At 39.5% G+C, this 16,070-nt stretch overlaps 1 protein-coding gene and 1 long non-coding RNA gene across 3 annotated transcripts in view; both read right to left on the minus strand.

Annotated features, from left to right (window-relative positions):
- TBXAS1 (thromboxane A synthase 1) overlaps positions 1-16,070 on the minus strand; it is a 311,542-nt gene that overhangs the window by 79,257 nt on the left and 216,215 nt on the right. For both annotated transcript variants that reach the window (XM_020800497.3, XM_072999994.2), the window contains exons 8-9: positions 12,732-12,880; positions 11,016-11,146 (exon numbers count right to left, since the gene is read on the minus strand). In XM_020800497.3, the coding sequence (XP_020656156.3) occupies positions 11,016-11,146; positions 12,732-12,880 (280 nt within the window). The remainder of the gene's footprint in view (positions 1-11,015; positions 11,147-12,731; positions 12,881-16,070) is intronic.
- LOC144583118 (uncharacterized) lies at positions 451-9,648 on the minus strand. The gene is made up of 2 exons (XR_013536723.1): positions 4,805-9,648; positions 451-3,481 (listed from the first exon to the last, which is right to left on the minus strand). It is a non-coding gene; the product is annotated as an uncharacterized LOC144583118 (long non-coding RNA).

The raw sequence follows: 16,070 nt of genomic DNA on the forward strand, positions 1-16,070 counted from the left end.
GAATAAATGGAGATGGCCTTCTCGAACTCTCCAAAAACTGATCTGAAATCACATGCGTCCCCTCCAAACACCCTGCATGTATATTCCATGGTAATAGGAGTAGGCAATGTTGCCTCCCAGTTATCTTGGGCTCGGCTCGGCTGGACAATATTCGTTCAATGCCAGACCAAATAATTAGACATTTCATTCCACAACTATTTTAAGTTTTTAGAAGACATAATCTACTGGAATGATATTTTGTAAAATTCTAGTAACATACATGGCTACTATCTCCTGCAGCCATGTGGCAACAACTATGATCAGTCCAGCTTGCATGATGATGGATCTGCAACAACCATCAACAGTCCAGCTTCCATGATTTCAGTGGATTTTGCACCTGTCCATGAAGTACTTTATCTTGCCTTGGCATAAAGTTTCCAATCAACCACATTATTAAAATAGTGTTCCGCATTTTTCAGCATAGGCGGGCTTGGAACCCATCCCTCACAGGTATAGGGGTCCTACTGTATACAAAGTCATATATTTTAGGTCTTGCAATCAGGAAAGATTCTCCCTGTTCACTTTATACATCCACTTGTCCAAACATTTTGGCCATTTTTTACGACTGGGCTGTTCAGCAGGTGCTCTTACAAAACCATCCTGATGCTGGGGAATAGCCTTATTTATTTTTTTCTAAAGGATTAAGCCTTATTTTTCAAATGGGTTGATGGAAGCAGCATAGAAGGTATATTATATGTACCTTCTACAATCACAATCTAAGCATCTAAAATATGTAAAACCTGTTTATAAAGAGGTAACAGTGGTGTAAAAGAAGAAAGCATGAATTGTCAGAAACTATATTGCATTATTTGAAACGGTAACCAGAGTTTAGCCTTCAGGCACAGTCTACACAAAATGGAATGAAATCAATTGAATAGAAACACTGTTACTGATGTATTGAATTTCCATTGATTTCAATAAGGTTTAAATGCACTTTGCTTTCTCTGAAACCTGGCTTTAATTATTTGTTCTGAGGCTGTTTGAAACTTCTGAAATAAATCCCTAAAGAACTAGAAAATATATCAATGAAAGGAGCAAGATACAGTTACATTTCTGTGTAGCAATTATGGAAAAAAAAGAGTACACATCCTTCCTGATAGAATTCATACGATTCATGTATTCATACTTTAATAAAGTTCATCCTGTGTACCTGATAAAATAATCAGAGAGAACATTCAGGTCTGTCTTCCTAAAGATATGGATGGACGATGGCCAAGTAAAATCAGAGTGTCTCTAAGGGCTAAATTTAGAGAAAAACATCTATTGGCTGCCAATACCTATGCCCCACTTAACATGATATCTGAAGATATACAAGGCTGGGAAATCAACTTGCAAATGAAGCTTGTGTTTACTTTATACTGCCTAATCACAAAATGAAGATTACTGAAATGCAAAATATAGCGCAAAGTGCCCATGTGTTTTGAGTATCAGTTGTCTTTTGGCAGTGAATTTCTAATGGCATGCTAACTGTTGCGGTAGTTTAAGGTGCCAAAAGGAATTATGAGACCTAATATTTGGGACCTAGTGTTTTACCTCCTTTACAACTGGTGTCCTGTCTTTAGCCTAAACCTGCTTAACTGGTGTCATGCAAAGGTGTTAATATTCAGAGACAGTCTTCAGTAGTTTAAAACCTGGCAGTGTTTGGAAAAATATTTGTTAAAGTATTTAGTTAAAGTTATAACTCAAATGCCCTTCCCCAAGCACTTAGCTACCATTCTATTTGCCATTGTTAAAAGTAACTTACCAGTTCTCAGAGTAACTGAAATTGTTACTTTTAGTTGCCTTTTAAAAATTTGAATGTGATCAGTTACTGGCATATGATACAAAGCACACTCTCCACCCATCGCTGTCACCTCAACACCCACAACACAACTCAAGGCACACATGGGGTCAGTGCTTGAACACTGTTTCTTCCCTGTTGTTTACTGGAACTAGATCTGGCAACTATAAGAGTAACTACAATACAATACAAAATAAATAAAGCTATCCTATGATAAGTTGCAGTCATATTGCAAAGTAGTTACTGTATATGTTTTTTATTGGGGAAAGGAATGTTTTTCTGGAACTCTCTGGTTTTCTCTATAATCCAGCGCATGTTTGCAATTTGGTCTCTAGTTCCTCTGCCTCTTTGGAATTCAGCTTGTACTTCTGGGAGTTCTCGGTCCACATACTGCTGAAGCCTACCTTGGAGGATTTTGAGCAGAACCTTGCTAGCGTGTGAAATGAGTGCAATTGTGCGGTAGTTGGATCATTCTTTGGCACTTCCCTTCTTTGGAATTGGGATTTAGACTGATCTTTTCCAGTCCTCTGGCCACTGTTGAGTTTCTAGCCAGCAGTCTAAAACCTTGCCATCCTACAACTTGGACTATGTTTCTGCCAGTGATTAGAAAGATCTCCTGGTCAAAGTCTTGTCTTTCCTATCAAGCCATTCTCTCAGCATCAAGAGCAAACCTCCTGCCAAGGCCTGGCAACCATCCTAAAGCCAATCCAGACTTTGGAAAAGTTACTTTTAAGATGACAACTCCCAGCAAGGAGGGCCAGTCCCAGGATAGTCTGGGGATTTTGGAAACTATAACTCAAAAAGTAATTTGATCATTTGCCGCTCAGAGCTAATCAGGTTCTGGATCTGTTAGGCTGACCCTGTGGCTGCAAAATGAAGGGTGAAAAGGGAACATCGATACATTTGGAAAGGCCTTCCCCAGCCCCCTTTCTCAAATCTGGCGGGCAGTTTATGATTATGGCTGAGCAATACAATAAAATGTTGGCACAGAAAAAGTGATGAAGAAGAGGAGATTGATTATTGCCAGGTGCAAGCATTCAGAAAATGAATGCAATATTGTCAGTTTTATCAACTGAATGTATTTAACAGTCTTTCAACTTCACAAGGTGGTGCAAAGATAAAATGGCCAACTCCCTCAAACAATCCCTGCATGTTTTTGGAGAAAGGTGGCATTCAAATGGGGGACAGAGACTGGATGCAAGTAAATAGGGAGGCTTCAAATCTGGCACATGGCTCCATACTTCCGAACATTCTCTTTGCCACAAAAAAGACGGGCCTGTATTTCATACTCTGCTCAGCTTTCCTTGGCTCCAGAATAATTGAGTTGCAGAAAAACGCTGCACCAGCAGCAAACTACACAATGTGTCAGTAAGATGGATGCTTGTTATATATTATATATTCACCCCACCACCAACCCCTTTCCCCTTCTTTTTTTTTTCCCAATGAAGCATGCATTACAAAACCAATTGGCATTATGACAGTTAATACATACATAGTTTTGCAGGAGCATAAAAGGTAAAAAAAACTTGGCTTTGTAGCACTGTTGGTAGGAGTCTCTTCCTCCTGTCTTGCTAAGTCAGTCACCTTCCATCATTGTTTTGAAACATGGCTGCTCTGCGCCGTATCTTTCCCCCTCATTAGTCTGCTTAAACACTGGCCATTCTGTGAAGCAATTCTCTGCATAAGTGGCAAGCTTTGTGCAAAACATTGGGAGACCGCATCCAACCCATACAGAGCAAGGCGTATTCAACTGCATTAATAATCTTTCTTTCAATCCTCATTTCTAAGTTGCACAGCCATCCAACGAAGTATAGGAATAGGAAAACTGAGCATGCGATGCACAACAGTTCTTCTCTCCAAGGTCAAACATACTGAGTGTAAGCCTCAAGTTCCTCCTTCAAACTGAATTGTGATATCTATCTTTAATTGAAAGCACTGCATGCCCTTTCAACAAATGAAACCTCCCAAATTCTAGGCCTGAATGTTCATTTCTGGTTACAGTGTTAGTAGAGACATTCAGAAATACCACCAAGCTGTGATTAATGAGACATAACTACTGGGACTACTTAAAATGTACCTCTAGAGGCCATGATGAGAGATTAAATTCTTGTTTCTTCACTTAGAGCAATCAACCATAGGCTAAGTGCAAACCTATGATGTCTTACCTAAGCACGCCATTGTATGCAATAGGACTCGGTGTCTTGCTTATTTCCAATTGGTTTCAAGATGTTTTCATTTATCCCCTTGCATCATTTGGTACTTCCTCACTCGACCTTTCTTAATCAAAAACATTATTTGCTTGGACTCTAACGTCCACAATCCCCAGCCAGCTGCTGGGGAATGCTAAGAGTTGTAGTCCAGAAAAATAGCACATCCAAGCTCTGCATAGTTCACTGCTTTCAAGCGCAGATGGTTGGAAATGGTATGATGATTATGCTGACAGCTTCTAAATTTGCACATAGCTGAGGTTGAGAGCAGCGCTTTCTCAGCTCTGGAATTTACTCCCTAAAGTTCAAGTTTATTAAACTTCAGGCCATATTTCAATGCCTTGTGTTTTAATATGGATTCTTCCTTTGTGATTTTTCTTGGCATTGAAATTGCTTTGTTTAGCAACTCCATCAGCCGGCCAACGCTGAGTTTGAGTCTGCTTCTTAATTCTATAAACAGGCTAAGAATTTGATACCAATTAACTTATTTTTAACAGGCAAATAATGGAATATATTTTTAAAGTGGTTTGGTGCAAAAGATTTCAAAGTAGGTTCATTTCTCAAATAAAAGGAAAGTTTCAGCAAATCTGTAATCTTATCAGCTCTGTTTTGTCCCTGGGAAGGGGGAGACTAACAGTGGCGTGGGAAGGTCGGGATATGGATATATGGTATTTTACCAAAGATACACAAGCTAGAATCCCTAGAAGCTGGATCAGGAGTTTGATTCTTCACTGTGTTTTATAGGATACAAGCCAAGCTGTGGTCTTGAGCTACTTACATGATTCCAGAGTGTCCCCCAGAAGAAGGGAATGGTAAATGACTTCTAAGCACCCTATACCTAAAAAAGTCAGGAAGGAGTCACTGTAAGTTGGAATTGACTTGAAGCCATGTAATTATTAATTAGAATCCTCATTCCTAACAGCAGAACGTAACCACTCTGGAGACAGAGTGCTCTCTCATTCTCCAGTGACCTCCAGTTTGTAAGCTGTGATTAGGCAAGGTGGGAGCACCCCACTCAAAATAATGGGATGTATACATGCATACCCCTTGCACAGTTGGCATATGCTGGAACTGTATGTACAATGGGGTTGTTGCAAATATGGAAAAGCATAATAAGATTCTGGACACTGATATTTGTATATAATGAAAAAATGGATGTATAAAACAAACTGTGGGTTGAACTTTGTCCTATCATAACTCAAGATGAAAATAACACGAGGAAATAAAGGCATCCAAGTCTGGCGCAAGATGACTGGGAACAGCTTGAGAAGTATTGTTGGGGCAAAACTGTGCTGAAAAGATTTGGGCACAGTTTGTTAGAAATGTACTACTTTGGAATATTAATCTCACTGCATCCGCAAAGTATTTCCTCAGTGATTCTGCTTATTTCCCCCCAAGATAATATTCTGTACTTCAGGATTCAAAATAGCTTGGACACAACATTGCCAACAAGCAGATGAAGCTATTGGTTGTGAGCTTCCTGAACCCAATTACATAGAGAACAATCATGGGAGAAAAGCAGTACAAAAGAGATTTTACAGAAACAAGTTACATAACACAAACTGGAAACAGGGAGAGAGGATTAAGCTTGTGGGGGCAAATGGTGTTGGACTGAAAGAAGGGCTTAAAATAACCTTGTACCCCCAGCACCATTGCCCTGATTAGGAGGCAACCTCCTGACACAAATATTAAGCTTTGCTACTCTTTTTCAGTTGAGAGATACAGCCACAGATCTCCTGGATACTGTTGAGGGCCAAACTTTACATTACAGATGACGAGCCATCATTGGAAGAGAGGGAATTCCATCATGGAAGGAAGTGTATAATCATCATTGCAGACTCTGCATTACTTCCCATGTGCTGTAAATCAGCTTGCTCTGTTCTGTAACTGTTTTTTGTGAGCTAAACATGGCTTTGTTTGCAGACCTAACACCTCAAACATCCAGGTTATGTGGGTGGAATCCTAAGATGATTGCAGCTGTTATCACTAACATATTGTTTAATCCTACATTTGGTCCTCACAACCTCCTGGAGTCTTTCCTTGCTGACTGGCCAGGTCCAGATTCTGGAAAAAGATTTAGCAACTTCCAAAGTCTGTGATGGAACTGCTTCACTTCCAAAAGCATCTTCTGATCAATTTCTATTTGGAAGGAAACATCACTAAGTTGAAAGCGGATTGCTTCCAGGTAAGCGGTATAAGTTCATACCTGAAAACAACTGCAAACTGTAGCAATGGGGCTTTCCAAGCAGGCTGACTGACTTTACAATATTCATTAAGATATTAATGAAGCTTTGCAGATCAAAAACAATTACTCACATTTCCATTTTAATTAAAACCAAAGAGTATTCTCCGGAATCTCTCCTGATATCGATTGTGACTTCTTGCTTCTCTAACAGACCTGAGGAAGTTGGTCTTTAATTGAAACATTTGAAATTCAAGAGGCACACTGTTCCAGAGAGTATATCGCAGGAAAAATAATATGATATATTAATTATTTTTAAAATCCAATATATGGGGAGGGGGAAAGGGGCTTCTCTCTCTGGATTTATAAGTAGCTGAAATATTGGATAACTCAGTGGCTTAGGCATCTGGCTGCAGAGCCAGATGTTGGGAGCTCAATTTCCCACTGTGCCTCCTTGACAGGGGCTAGACTCAATGATCAATAGGGTTCCTTCCAGCTCTGCAGTTGTTTGTTTGTTTGTTGTTGTTGCTGTTCAGGATTTCAAATCAACCATATGCCCTTAAATGCTCTGATGAAGCACAAGGCAAGGCAGCTGTTATTTCCTTTCATGCTCCTGTTGGCTATTACCCACCTGCTTTTTCCACCCAGTGTAAAGTGCAAGACTTCAGAAGCAAGAAAGGAGACAGAACAGTAAGTCTGGAAGAGGAATTGGTGGGAAAAGCTATTCCATGAACCCCAAATCTGAATTGTAGTTAAGAGTCAAGTATGTTCTGCTACCCATCTGTCAGCATTTGGCTTCCTCTGAAAGGTCATGTTTCAATAAGGTGGTGAAAACTCTGAGGCGTCTCAGTCATTTTTTTTCCTCTCCCTTTGAGGTATCATTAAAATCATTTTCTTCTCCTACACAGCCACAGCAAAAAACAAACAAAAAAAACCAATTAACCAAAGATCTGACCTATGTGTTTTAGGTATTTTGCGCAGCGAGTAGACATATGCCTCTTTTTTTCCTTTTGGTTTGAAAAACTCACTCAGACAGAAATGACATCGCGGTCAATGTTCCTCCAGGGTTGACTCGAGAACAATGAATTATTAATGCATATGACAGTTTTTGTGATAGGAAGCAGTGGGAAAACTGAGGAAAGATTGTGTGTTTTAGAAATTTCCTGTTTGGGCTGGTTGACATTCATCGGTAGCTTTCATGAAACTCATTTAAAAATTTATGACAACCATTATCTGACGATTTCTTTGCTCATCGGTCTTGAGGATTAACCAAATATTTGTGTGGGTTTTTTTATGGGAGTCCAAAAGGACCAAGTTTGAGTAGTATTATTCAGCCACACTATTTCAGACTTTAATATATTTCAGCATTACTTGCTCATGGGCCGCCAGTCTAGCAGAGTTATGAAATAACCTCCCCTATTATTCTTACATTATGTATAAAAATACTTATACAGACATTTGAATAATGATATGTGTATTATCTTTAAGGTTTACATTGTTACATACTTCCATATTTGTCTACTTCTGTTTCTTCTCATGGTTTTTCGTGTTTGCAGAAGTTTTCTTATTGTATGCCATTTTCAGTAGATTCTGATACAAGCAGAATGAATGAATGAATGAATGAATGAATGAATGAATGAATGAATGAATGAATGAATGAATGGGGCTAGCAGTCTACTTCTAGCAATAACTAATAACATCTCCCTTACTGCAACAAAGTTTGGACACAATACAGGAGACGTCTTTGTTGTTAAATGGGGCTGTACATTTGTAATGAGTTTAGGGTGAACTTAACACATCTTAATGCACACTTATCATATAGAACAGCAAAGAATAAATTTACCTCATACAGGGGGAAGGCCATTTACAACTGTCATTGTGTGAGATATAAGAAAAAGTCCACCTATTTCCTAGATGTATCATTAGATATAAAATTGTCTGCAATGACTTTACCTTCACGTTGTAGTCTAGAAACAACTATTTCAAATAGACATGAAGATTTTCTCTATGACAACAACTCCACTGTTGTCCCAATTCAGTTGCTTCCAGGTTTTTATGATATTAACCAAAACTGATAGTCAGGATTGCCAAGGAGTGAAGTGTGTGCTCTTTAAGATATTCACTGATTAGTAGATTTAATTTTTGCAGTTCTGTAACTCACCAATTAACTCACATCAGATCACAACAAGGCAACTGAAGTAAATCAATTCTGTATGTATCTGAGACTTGCATTCAATCTTGGCTTTTTACCAAAACACCTATATCTAAACTGAATATGTAGATGCAAAGTCTTCTTTTTCTTTCCTTTTTTGCTTGATGTGCAAAGCAGAAAACAAAGTTACAATGCAATATGATATGAAGATTATTTTCATCAGAACTGTTCCAATGGCTTATAAACCAAGCCTATAATCCAGTTGGCCAAATAATATTTTTATACTTTGGAAAGCAGACCGTTGCCTCTTCCTTCCTTAGTAAAGGATGAGGATATACATCACAAATCATATTATTTTGCAAATGACACAATTATTCCACATCTCTGGCAGTGAAACTGCAATAGTAGTAAGTTGTGTGTCTGTTATGTATCCATCTCTACAAGTGATCCCAATAAGATTTTCAAGCTATATGAAAAATTTAAGGAGTGGCTTTAGTATTGCCACCCTCCAGTGAGTTTCCATGGCTGAGCAAAGATTTGAACCCAGGTCTCCTGAGACCCTGCCCATCGCTCTATCTAATGCACCACACTGACTCTAAGTTAAGTAACCTACCCGTGTTTCCCTGAAAATAAGACCGGGTCTTATATTAATTTTTGCTCCAATAAACGCATTCGGGCATCTTCTTCTGGTTGCTGCACAATGGTAGAGGGTGAGGTATCACTTAACTGGGGGTTATTTGTGGGGTAGGGCTTATATTACAAGCATACTGAAAAATCATACTAGGGCTTATTTTCAGATTAGGTCTTATTTTCTGGGAAACAGGGTATCATATTCTGCCCTTTCATGACATCCCATATGAGGTGCTGCTGCTGTGCTTCCATTAAGCATTCATCCTGCTTAATGGAAGGGCTGATCCTGCAAAACTTCACTCCAAATATGAACATAGTCCAAAGCCTTTTACATTATACAATAACTCTTTCTCAGACACTATCATCAAGATGGTTGTGAAATAGATTATAAATGCCTGCCTAATGGTGAGGAGAAATAGCTCTCTTTTTCTTATTGCCTCTCTCCAATCTGCCCTGCCATCGTCAAAACAAGTTCACAATAGAGCACTGAGTATCAAACTGTAGGAGCAACTGGGACAATGGAGGCCAGACAGTCATTCTCAACGGGGAGGGGGAAGGCTGGCACATTTGAAGGGGGCCCCCAGATTCATCTGTTCCTGTTGTATCCTAATTTGCACAAAGGCATAGGCTTTCCTTGCTTGACAGGGGATCCTAGAACTTGAGCTGTCGGCAAAGAAAAGTTGAGAATGGCTGGCCCAGCAGGTTACCGGAGGCTCCAAATGGGAGCACCTCCAACTCTAGGAAGCTGCCCCACCCCTAAGATAAATAAGAAATTTGTTTCGAGCTGTACGACCTGGGGTTCAAATCCCAGGTAGCCGGCTCAAGGTTGACTCAGCCTTCCATCCTTCCGAGGTCGGTAAAATGAGTACCCAGCTTGCTGGGGGGGCAATGTGTAGCCTGTATAATTAAAAATTGTAAACCGCCCGGAGAGTGCTTGTAGCGCTATGGGGCAGTATATAAGTCCAATAAATAAATAAAATAAATATAAATATCCTAATGGAAAAGTTGGCCTGCTCAGTGAGAGTGGTTCCCCTTCCAGGTATCAGATATGTGATCAAGGATGAAAGGAAAGAAATGTTTATCATAACAGAGTATATCAAGGTAACTGTTAAAAGCATAAGTACGTGGCACAATTAATCAGGGTTAAAAAGCAAATACTTGAATAAATGTCAAGCTTTTAATAGAATAACTGGGTTAGAAACTGCAAGATTATATTCTCGGACTGCAATCTACCATACTAGTTTTAATGAGAGTACAGAGTCATCAAGCAAGCAAAGTTTCTTGTTCCTTTTCACAGTTTCTAAGGCAATGAACAAGTGCAAAAACATGCAGAAATTAAGATCCAACCACTCACTTTTTATGTTTGGAATGCCATAGTGGGCAGAGTAGCCTTACAATCAAGGCCTGTGTCACTTATGATATCATTAGTGGACATGTGCCTCTGAAGAGCAGACCGGGGCGGGGTGGGGGGGCTACAGATTACATTTTTAGCCATTTGCCATTGTTTTTCTGTTTGGGAGACTAATCATTCAATCTGACAATTACAACAGCAATTTTGGTTTTGAAAAAAGTCTTCTCTTTGGGTGCTCTTCTGTTCAGGAAAACTGAAAATATTGTTTGTGCATGCACAGAGAGAGAGAAGGAAGAGGAGGAGGAGGAGGAGAAGAAGGAGAAGCAGCAGGAGCAGCAGCTTCACTCTCCTTATCCTAATCTCACAAGCTTTTGATTTATAAAAGTGTACAACCTCAAAATGTTTGCATAGCTTTAACTGGCAACCACAATTAAAACAAAGTGCAACAACCCATCTGGTGGACAGAATTTTCGGCTCTCAGATGGATTGTTGAAGGAAATCAAAATACCAGGGCAACCCTTAGATGCAGGCAGCAAGGAGGGGCACTTTATTTTTGTCTTGCTTTTGAGCTCCTCGGAGGCATCCATTTGCTCCCTGGTGGATCAAGACTTCTAGAATAAATGGATCTCTGGTTGATCCAAAAGGGCTTTTTTCTAACACTGAAAATGTCTTACCTCATTTGGGTCTTGCTGGTCTCTAAAAGCAATTGTGTTCTTAATTGCATTGATGAAAAATCCATTCACCTCAGCTCGTTTCTTATTCGGCAAAATGCGACACAGTGGGATCATTATGAATGGAAATGCAACTTTGAGAGAGTTTTAAAAAAAGAAAACAACATTATTAGCAATGAAGGTAATTGTTGCCAATCCCTAACTTTATGGCTTTCCTTTCCTTTCATGGAGAATTGTTTATACTGTTACTTTCTCCTATTTTGCCACTTTTGATTAGAGGATCTCGCAGTCTTTCTAAATTAAAGTAAATGAAGCAGGTACTTCATTGTGAAACACCCTCTCAAAGGCTATTCTAATTTACAGCATTTGTCTAGTGGGGCAAAAAAAAAGAATTCAAAATGATTTCAGGATTATGTAATACCTCAGCACAGGCTGAAACATATTTCAATCATGATGAGGCTTACTTTTTTTAAAAAAAATTACAGCACAGTTACAAGTGAACCAGAGAGATACAACATCTCTCAAAATGTGGCTGGACGGTTACATTAATTTCCTTGTTGTGCTTTGGAAAGGAGTTACTTCATTAAGTACTTAATTTATGTCTGTATATCCTTCCTGAAAGAGACTAACTACAGAAAACATTATTTACAGACCCCCTAACACAATATCAAGGCTGAGGAAAGTTTTGTGTAAATGTACCCTTTAGCTAAGGGAACCAAGAAGCAGAAGGTCACTGAAGTCTTATTTCATTCAAGGAATTTGCCCTGAAGTACTTTTCCTTTGTAGTAACTACCCTACTGCATAGTATTCATAAAGCTTGAGTTCCACATACAGTGCTTGCCAGTTATTACTACACAATAAAATGGATGTTAAATATCGGCACCACTTCAAAAAAAATCTCTTTGTTCCTGTATACACAAAGAAGTGGCAATGTCATACATGTCTGTTTGAAAATAATTCTCACTATGTTATGTGGGGTGTATCTCCAAATAAGTGTGCAAAATATTTTGTCAGTGACACTAATCTAGGTACATCAGAGAAGAAAATTACTGTAGAGTTGTAGGAAATACAAATTTTCTGAACAAAATACTTTCAAAAACTCAATTTATTTTAAATGATCATGATTATTCGATAATGCTACTGTCAAAAAAAGACTTGGTCTTTTCACTCTCACACAGGAGCTGATAATAATAATATTAAAAATGAGTTTGCAGCATCTTTTAAAGTGCTGAGACACTCTCCCTTCTGTGTTGTCATTTTCTTCAAAGTCAGAATACTGTGACTGCAAAGGAGAGGTTTTTGCTTGTGCGTAGTCTCTCCATGAGAGCAAGAAACCTAGAAAATGGTGGTTCTTACTTAAATGTGGACACATCTCTGCAGACATATTACGCACGAAATAGAGAAAGCAGTGACAAAGAGATAAGGGGCTAGGTGGTTCCTAGCTGACATGCTGAGGAGAACTAGGTAAGAAATATGGAATAAGACTTCTAACTTAAAAAAAAAATCAAGGAACCAGACATCTCTACAGGATGTACACTATATAGTCATGAAGAACAACTGAGATAGGACGTTGCTTTCAAGAAAGCACATGAAAGCAGATTTGGTCCACAGAGTGTATTCCAAAAACTACTGTTATGAACATTTAATGCGAAAAATAAACAAGACACAAAAGATTTAGAAATAGATTCCTGTGTATAGTCAACATGACAATATACTTACTGGTCAGGAATAAGAGAGGTTTAGAAATTGCGGGTTCAAGGAATGTTCTGGTGTTCTTAACAAAAATGTGACTGGGATTTGTCCAGGAGTCCACACAGGTACCAAAAGCAACACTAGCGACAACATCCAAAGTAAAACAGCCATAATTCCTGCATGAAATAAATGAAAGTTGCTGTTACACTGGACTTTCTGTCCGTAGATGGCTCATTTCGGCATTTACTAACCTTACCATTTCTTTTCTGGAGAAGTCTTGAGTTCAACATGCAAAACTATGCACATTTGCTTCTAAAAGTTCTAATTGCTTCTGAACAATATTTATACTTGCAGTCTTCTGATAAAAAAGCTGCACTGCTGAAGCATACATTGGAAGCAATGCGTTTTTGCCAGTGGTTCTAAACTCAATACACTCTCCTGCACTTGAATTCCACTTTCCAAATAGTTGTAGGGCTGTTTCACATCATCTGAAGCCATTCATCACCTAATGCCTTCTCCATCAGGCATCAAAGAAATGTGCTTGTAGATGAGCCATCATAGATAAAATACCAGAGCCAAAACTTACATAATACCTCAAATAGCATGCTTTATAGTAGAATCAAAATCAATTTTCAGCTGCTGGTAACCAGGAAGACAGAACTTAGTACATAGAAAACAGATTATATGCTCACGTAAAACAGTGCCTAATTAAAGAACATACAGTGGTGCCCTGCATAGTGATGATAATCCGTGCAGCCAAAATCGTCGCTATGCGGATTTAAAAAGCCTATAGGAATGCATTGAAAACCCTTCAATGCGTTCGTATGGGCTTAAAACTTACCTTTTAAGCGAAAATCTTCCATACGGCTGCCATTTTGGGTGCCCGGTAAGCGAGGAATCCATCCCTCTTTTACCCGGCGGCCATTTTGGAACCACCGATCAGCTGGGGAAAAACCATCGTTATGCGATAATCGGTAAGCGATCATTGCAAAGTGATTTTCCACCATAGAAAACATTATGTGATTGCAAAAGCGATCCCAAAAACATCGTCGCTATGCAGATTCGTCATTAAACGGGGCACCCGTTATGCGAGGCACCACTGTACTTGTTTGCCCTTCCACAGTGCTTGCTCCCACCATGCAGTACTATGTCAGTGATGATGCAGAAGAAGGCATTTAGATTTATGCTGATGGAAATGCTAGGTTATTAGGGGTGGTTGATAAGTATTACAATGGTACTTCGACTTACGAACTTATTCCATATTGGAACAGCGTTCGTAAGTCGAAATGTTCGTAAGTCGAAGCATCATTTCCCATTGAAATGCCCGGGAACAGGTTTAATCCATTCCAGCATTTCAAAAAAATACCAAAAATAAAAATAAACAGAGCAAGTCCCACACTGGGACTGCAAAAACAAACAAACAAACAAACAAAAACCACAAATCCAAAAAGCAAGACAACACAGCACAGAAACATAAACCCCCCAGTCCAAACCCACCCTCTAAAACCTGCCCAGAACAGTTTTTTTAAAAGGAAAAAGCAGCACCTTACCAGTCCGAAGCCTCCGAAGCCTCCCAGACTTCTGCTGCTGCTGTGACCGCTGCCGGTGGGAGGCTTGAGCCTGGCAAGGGTGCTTTGGCCGATCGCCTCCCATCTCACCTTCCACTTGCACCGCGCCACCCTTTGTGGGCTGATGGTGGGAAATTCAAATGGTGGAGGGCGGCGAGGATCAAGCAGGAGGTGAGCTGGGAGGCAAGCAGCTGAAGAAACCTGGCCAGCTCAAGCCTCCCGGCACTCCGCTGCCTCCACCGTGGCTGGGGGCAAGCGGCCAAGAGCCCAGCCAGCTCAAGCATCTCGGTGCGCTGCTGTCCCCGCCAGAGCACCCAGGAGGCTAAAGCCTCCTGGCTCTGGGCTACCCCCACCGCATCGCTTTCCCTAACTGTTGAGGCAAAAGAGCTACAAAGAAGCAGCCTCTTCGCCACCAACAGTTAGTACAGTAAATTCAAGGTTCCCGCCCTTTCCCCTTGCCTTTCTGTGTTCATAAGTCGAAGCTCCATTCGCAAGTCGAAGCAGAATTTTGTGAACAGAGCTGTTCGTAAGTCGAAATGTTCGTAAGTAGGAACATTTGTAAGTTGAGGTTCCACTGTACAGTATTTGCTTTTGCTTCTAACCGGGATGGGGAAAGCAATGGGGTTGTTGGCTTCCAACTCCCATCAAAACTAAATGGCGGCTAGAACTGAAGAGAGGTGTCATCCTGTAACATTTAAAGGGCCACATATTCCCCATCCCTAGCTTAGTTAGCCCTTAGAATCTCAAAGCAGCTACGTAGAAACTGAAGCAAATATTTAAAAGTTTCATCTGCTTAAATAGTGAAATGATTCTAAATTGCTGTCTAAAATATAAATAATGATAATATTGCAAGCTATCTAGCAATTAAACCCTCTTCTCTGCAGGATTTAGAAACTGACTCTGGGGCAAATTAAGGAGATATTCAAGAAGCGGTTAAGTGTCTATTCATCAGAAATTTCCCCAGCTCTGATCAACAGGAAGCAGTAAAAGAGGTGGGAGCTATAAACAAGAAAATTTTAATTAGCACTGGAAAGGACTTCTGTTGGACTGGACTTTTTAATGAGGAAACATAAAAGTATCCTGGTCATGGAAAATGACATTTTTGGCACCATAGTGCTATGTCGAACTAACTTGTTTTAATTCCACTTTCACAACTATGTGTCCCAAATTAAGTGAGCTGTGGAGGGGAATCACAGCACTAAAAATAACTTCTAAGTGGGGCAAAAAACATCAAATAGACAAAGCACTTTATTTGTTAAGCCTTTTTCCTCCTCTTCCTTAAGTCTCTTGGAAAACTTTTTTGTTCTCACATATCAGGATGTAAATATTTTAATAGAGGAATACAAATGATGATTAACTATTTAAGAGCCCAAGTGGTTCAGTTAAAAGTTTGGTTCCCAAATCAAAATCACCACCATCAAAACGTAAGCTCTCTCATCCTTCTATGGATGGAATAAAGCATCTTCATATCAAAAATTCATGCTAGGTCATAATATGAGATATTGACAGTTAATTTTTTTCCATTTAGTTTAGTAACTGAAAAGAAGTATGCAAGCACACCCAAGGCAAATGCATGCAAGCCATCTGCCCAATTACTACGAGGACCAGTGAAGATCCATAAACTACTAATTGGCTGCTTCTTTGATCTTTGATTGTGTCCACTAATCCTTTACTATGTTGATTATAACAGATTATACCGGTGGTTGTTTTTCTTTCTCTCAATCTATGCATACTCACAATAATTTATTTGTTTTTCCCTGGAATGTTGAAAAACTCAGAAAAGACACATCATTCCCCC

The sequence above is a fragment of the Pogona vitticeps genome, chromosome 5 (assembly GCF_051106095.1).
Source record: "Pogona vitticeps strain Pit_001003342236 chromosome 5, PviZW2.1, whole genome shotgun sequence".
NCBI lineage: Eukaryota > Metazoa > Chordata > Lepidosauria > Squamata > Agamidae > Pogona > Pogona vitticeps.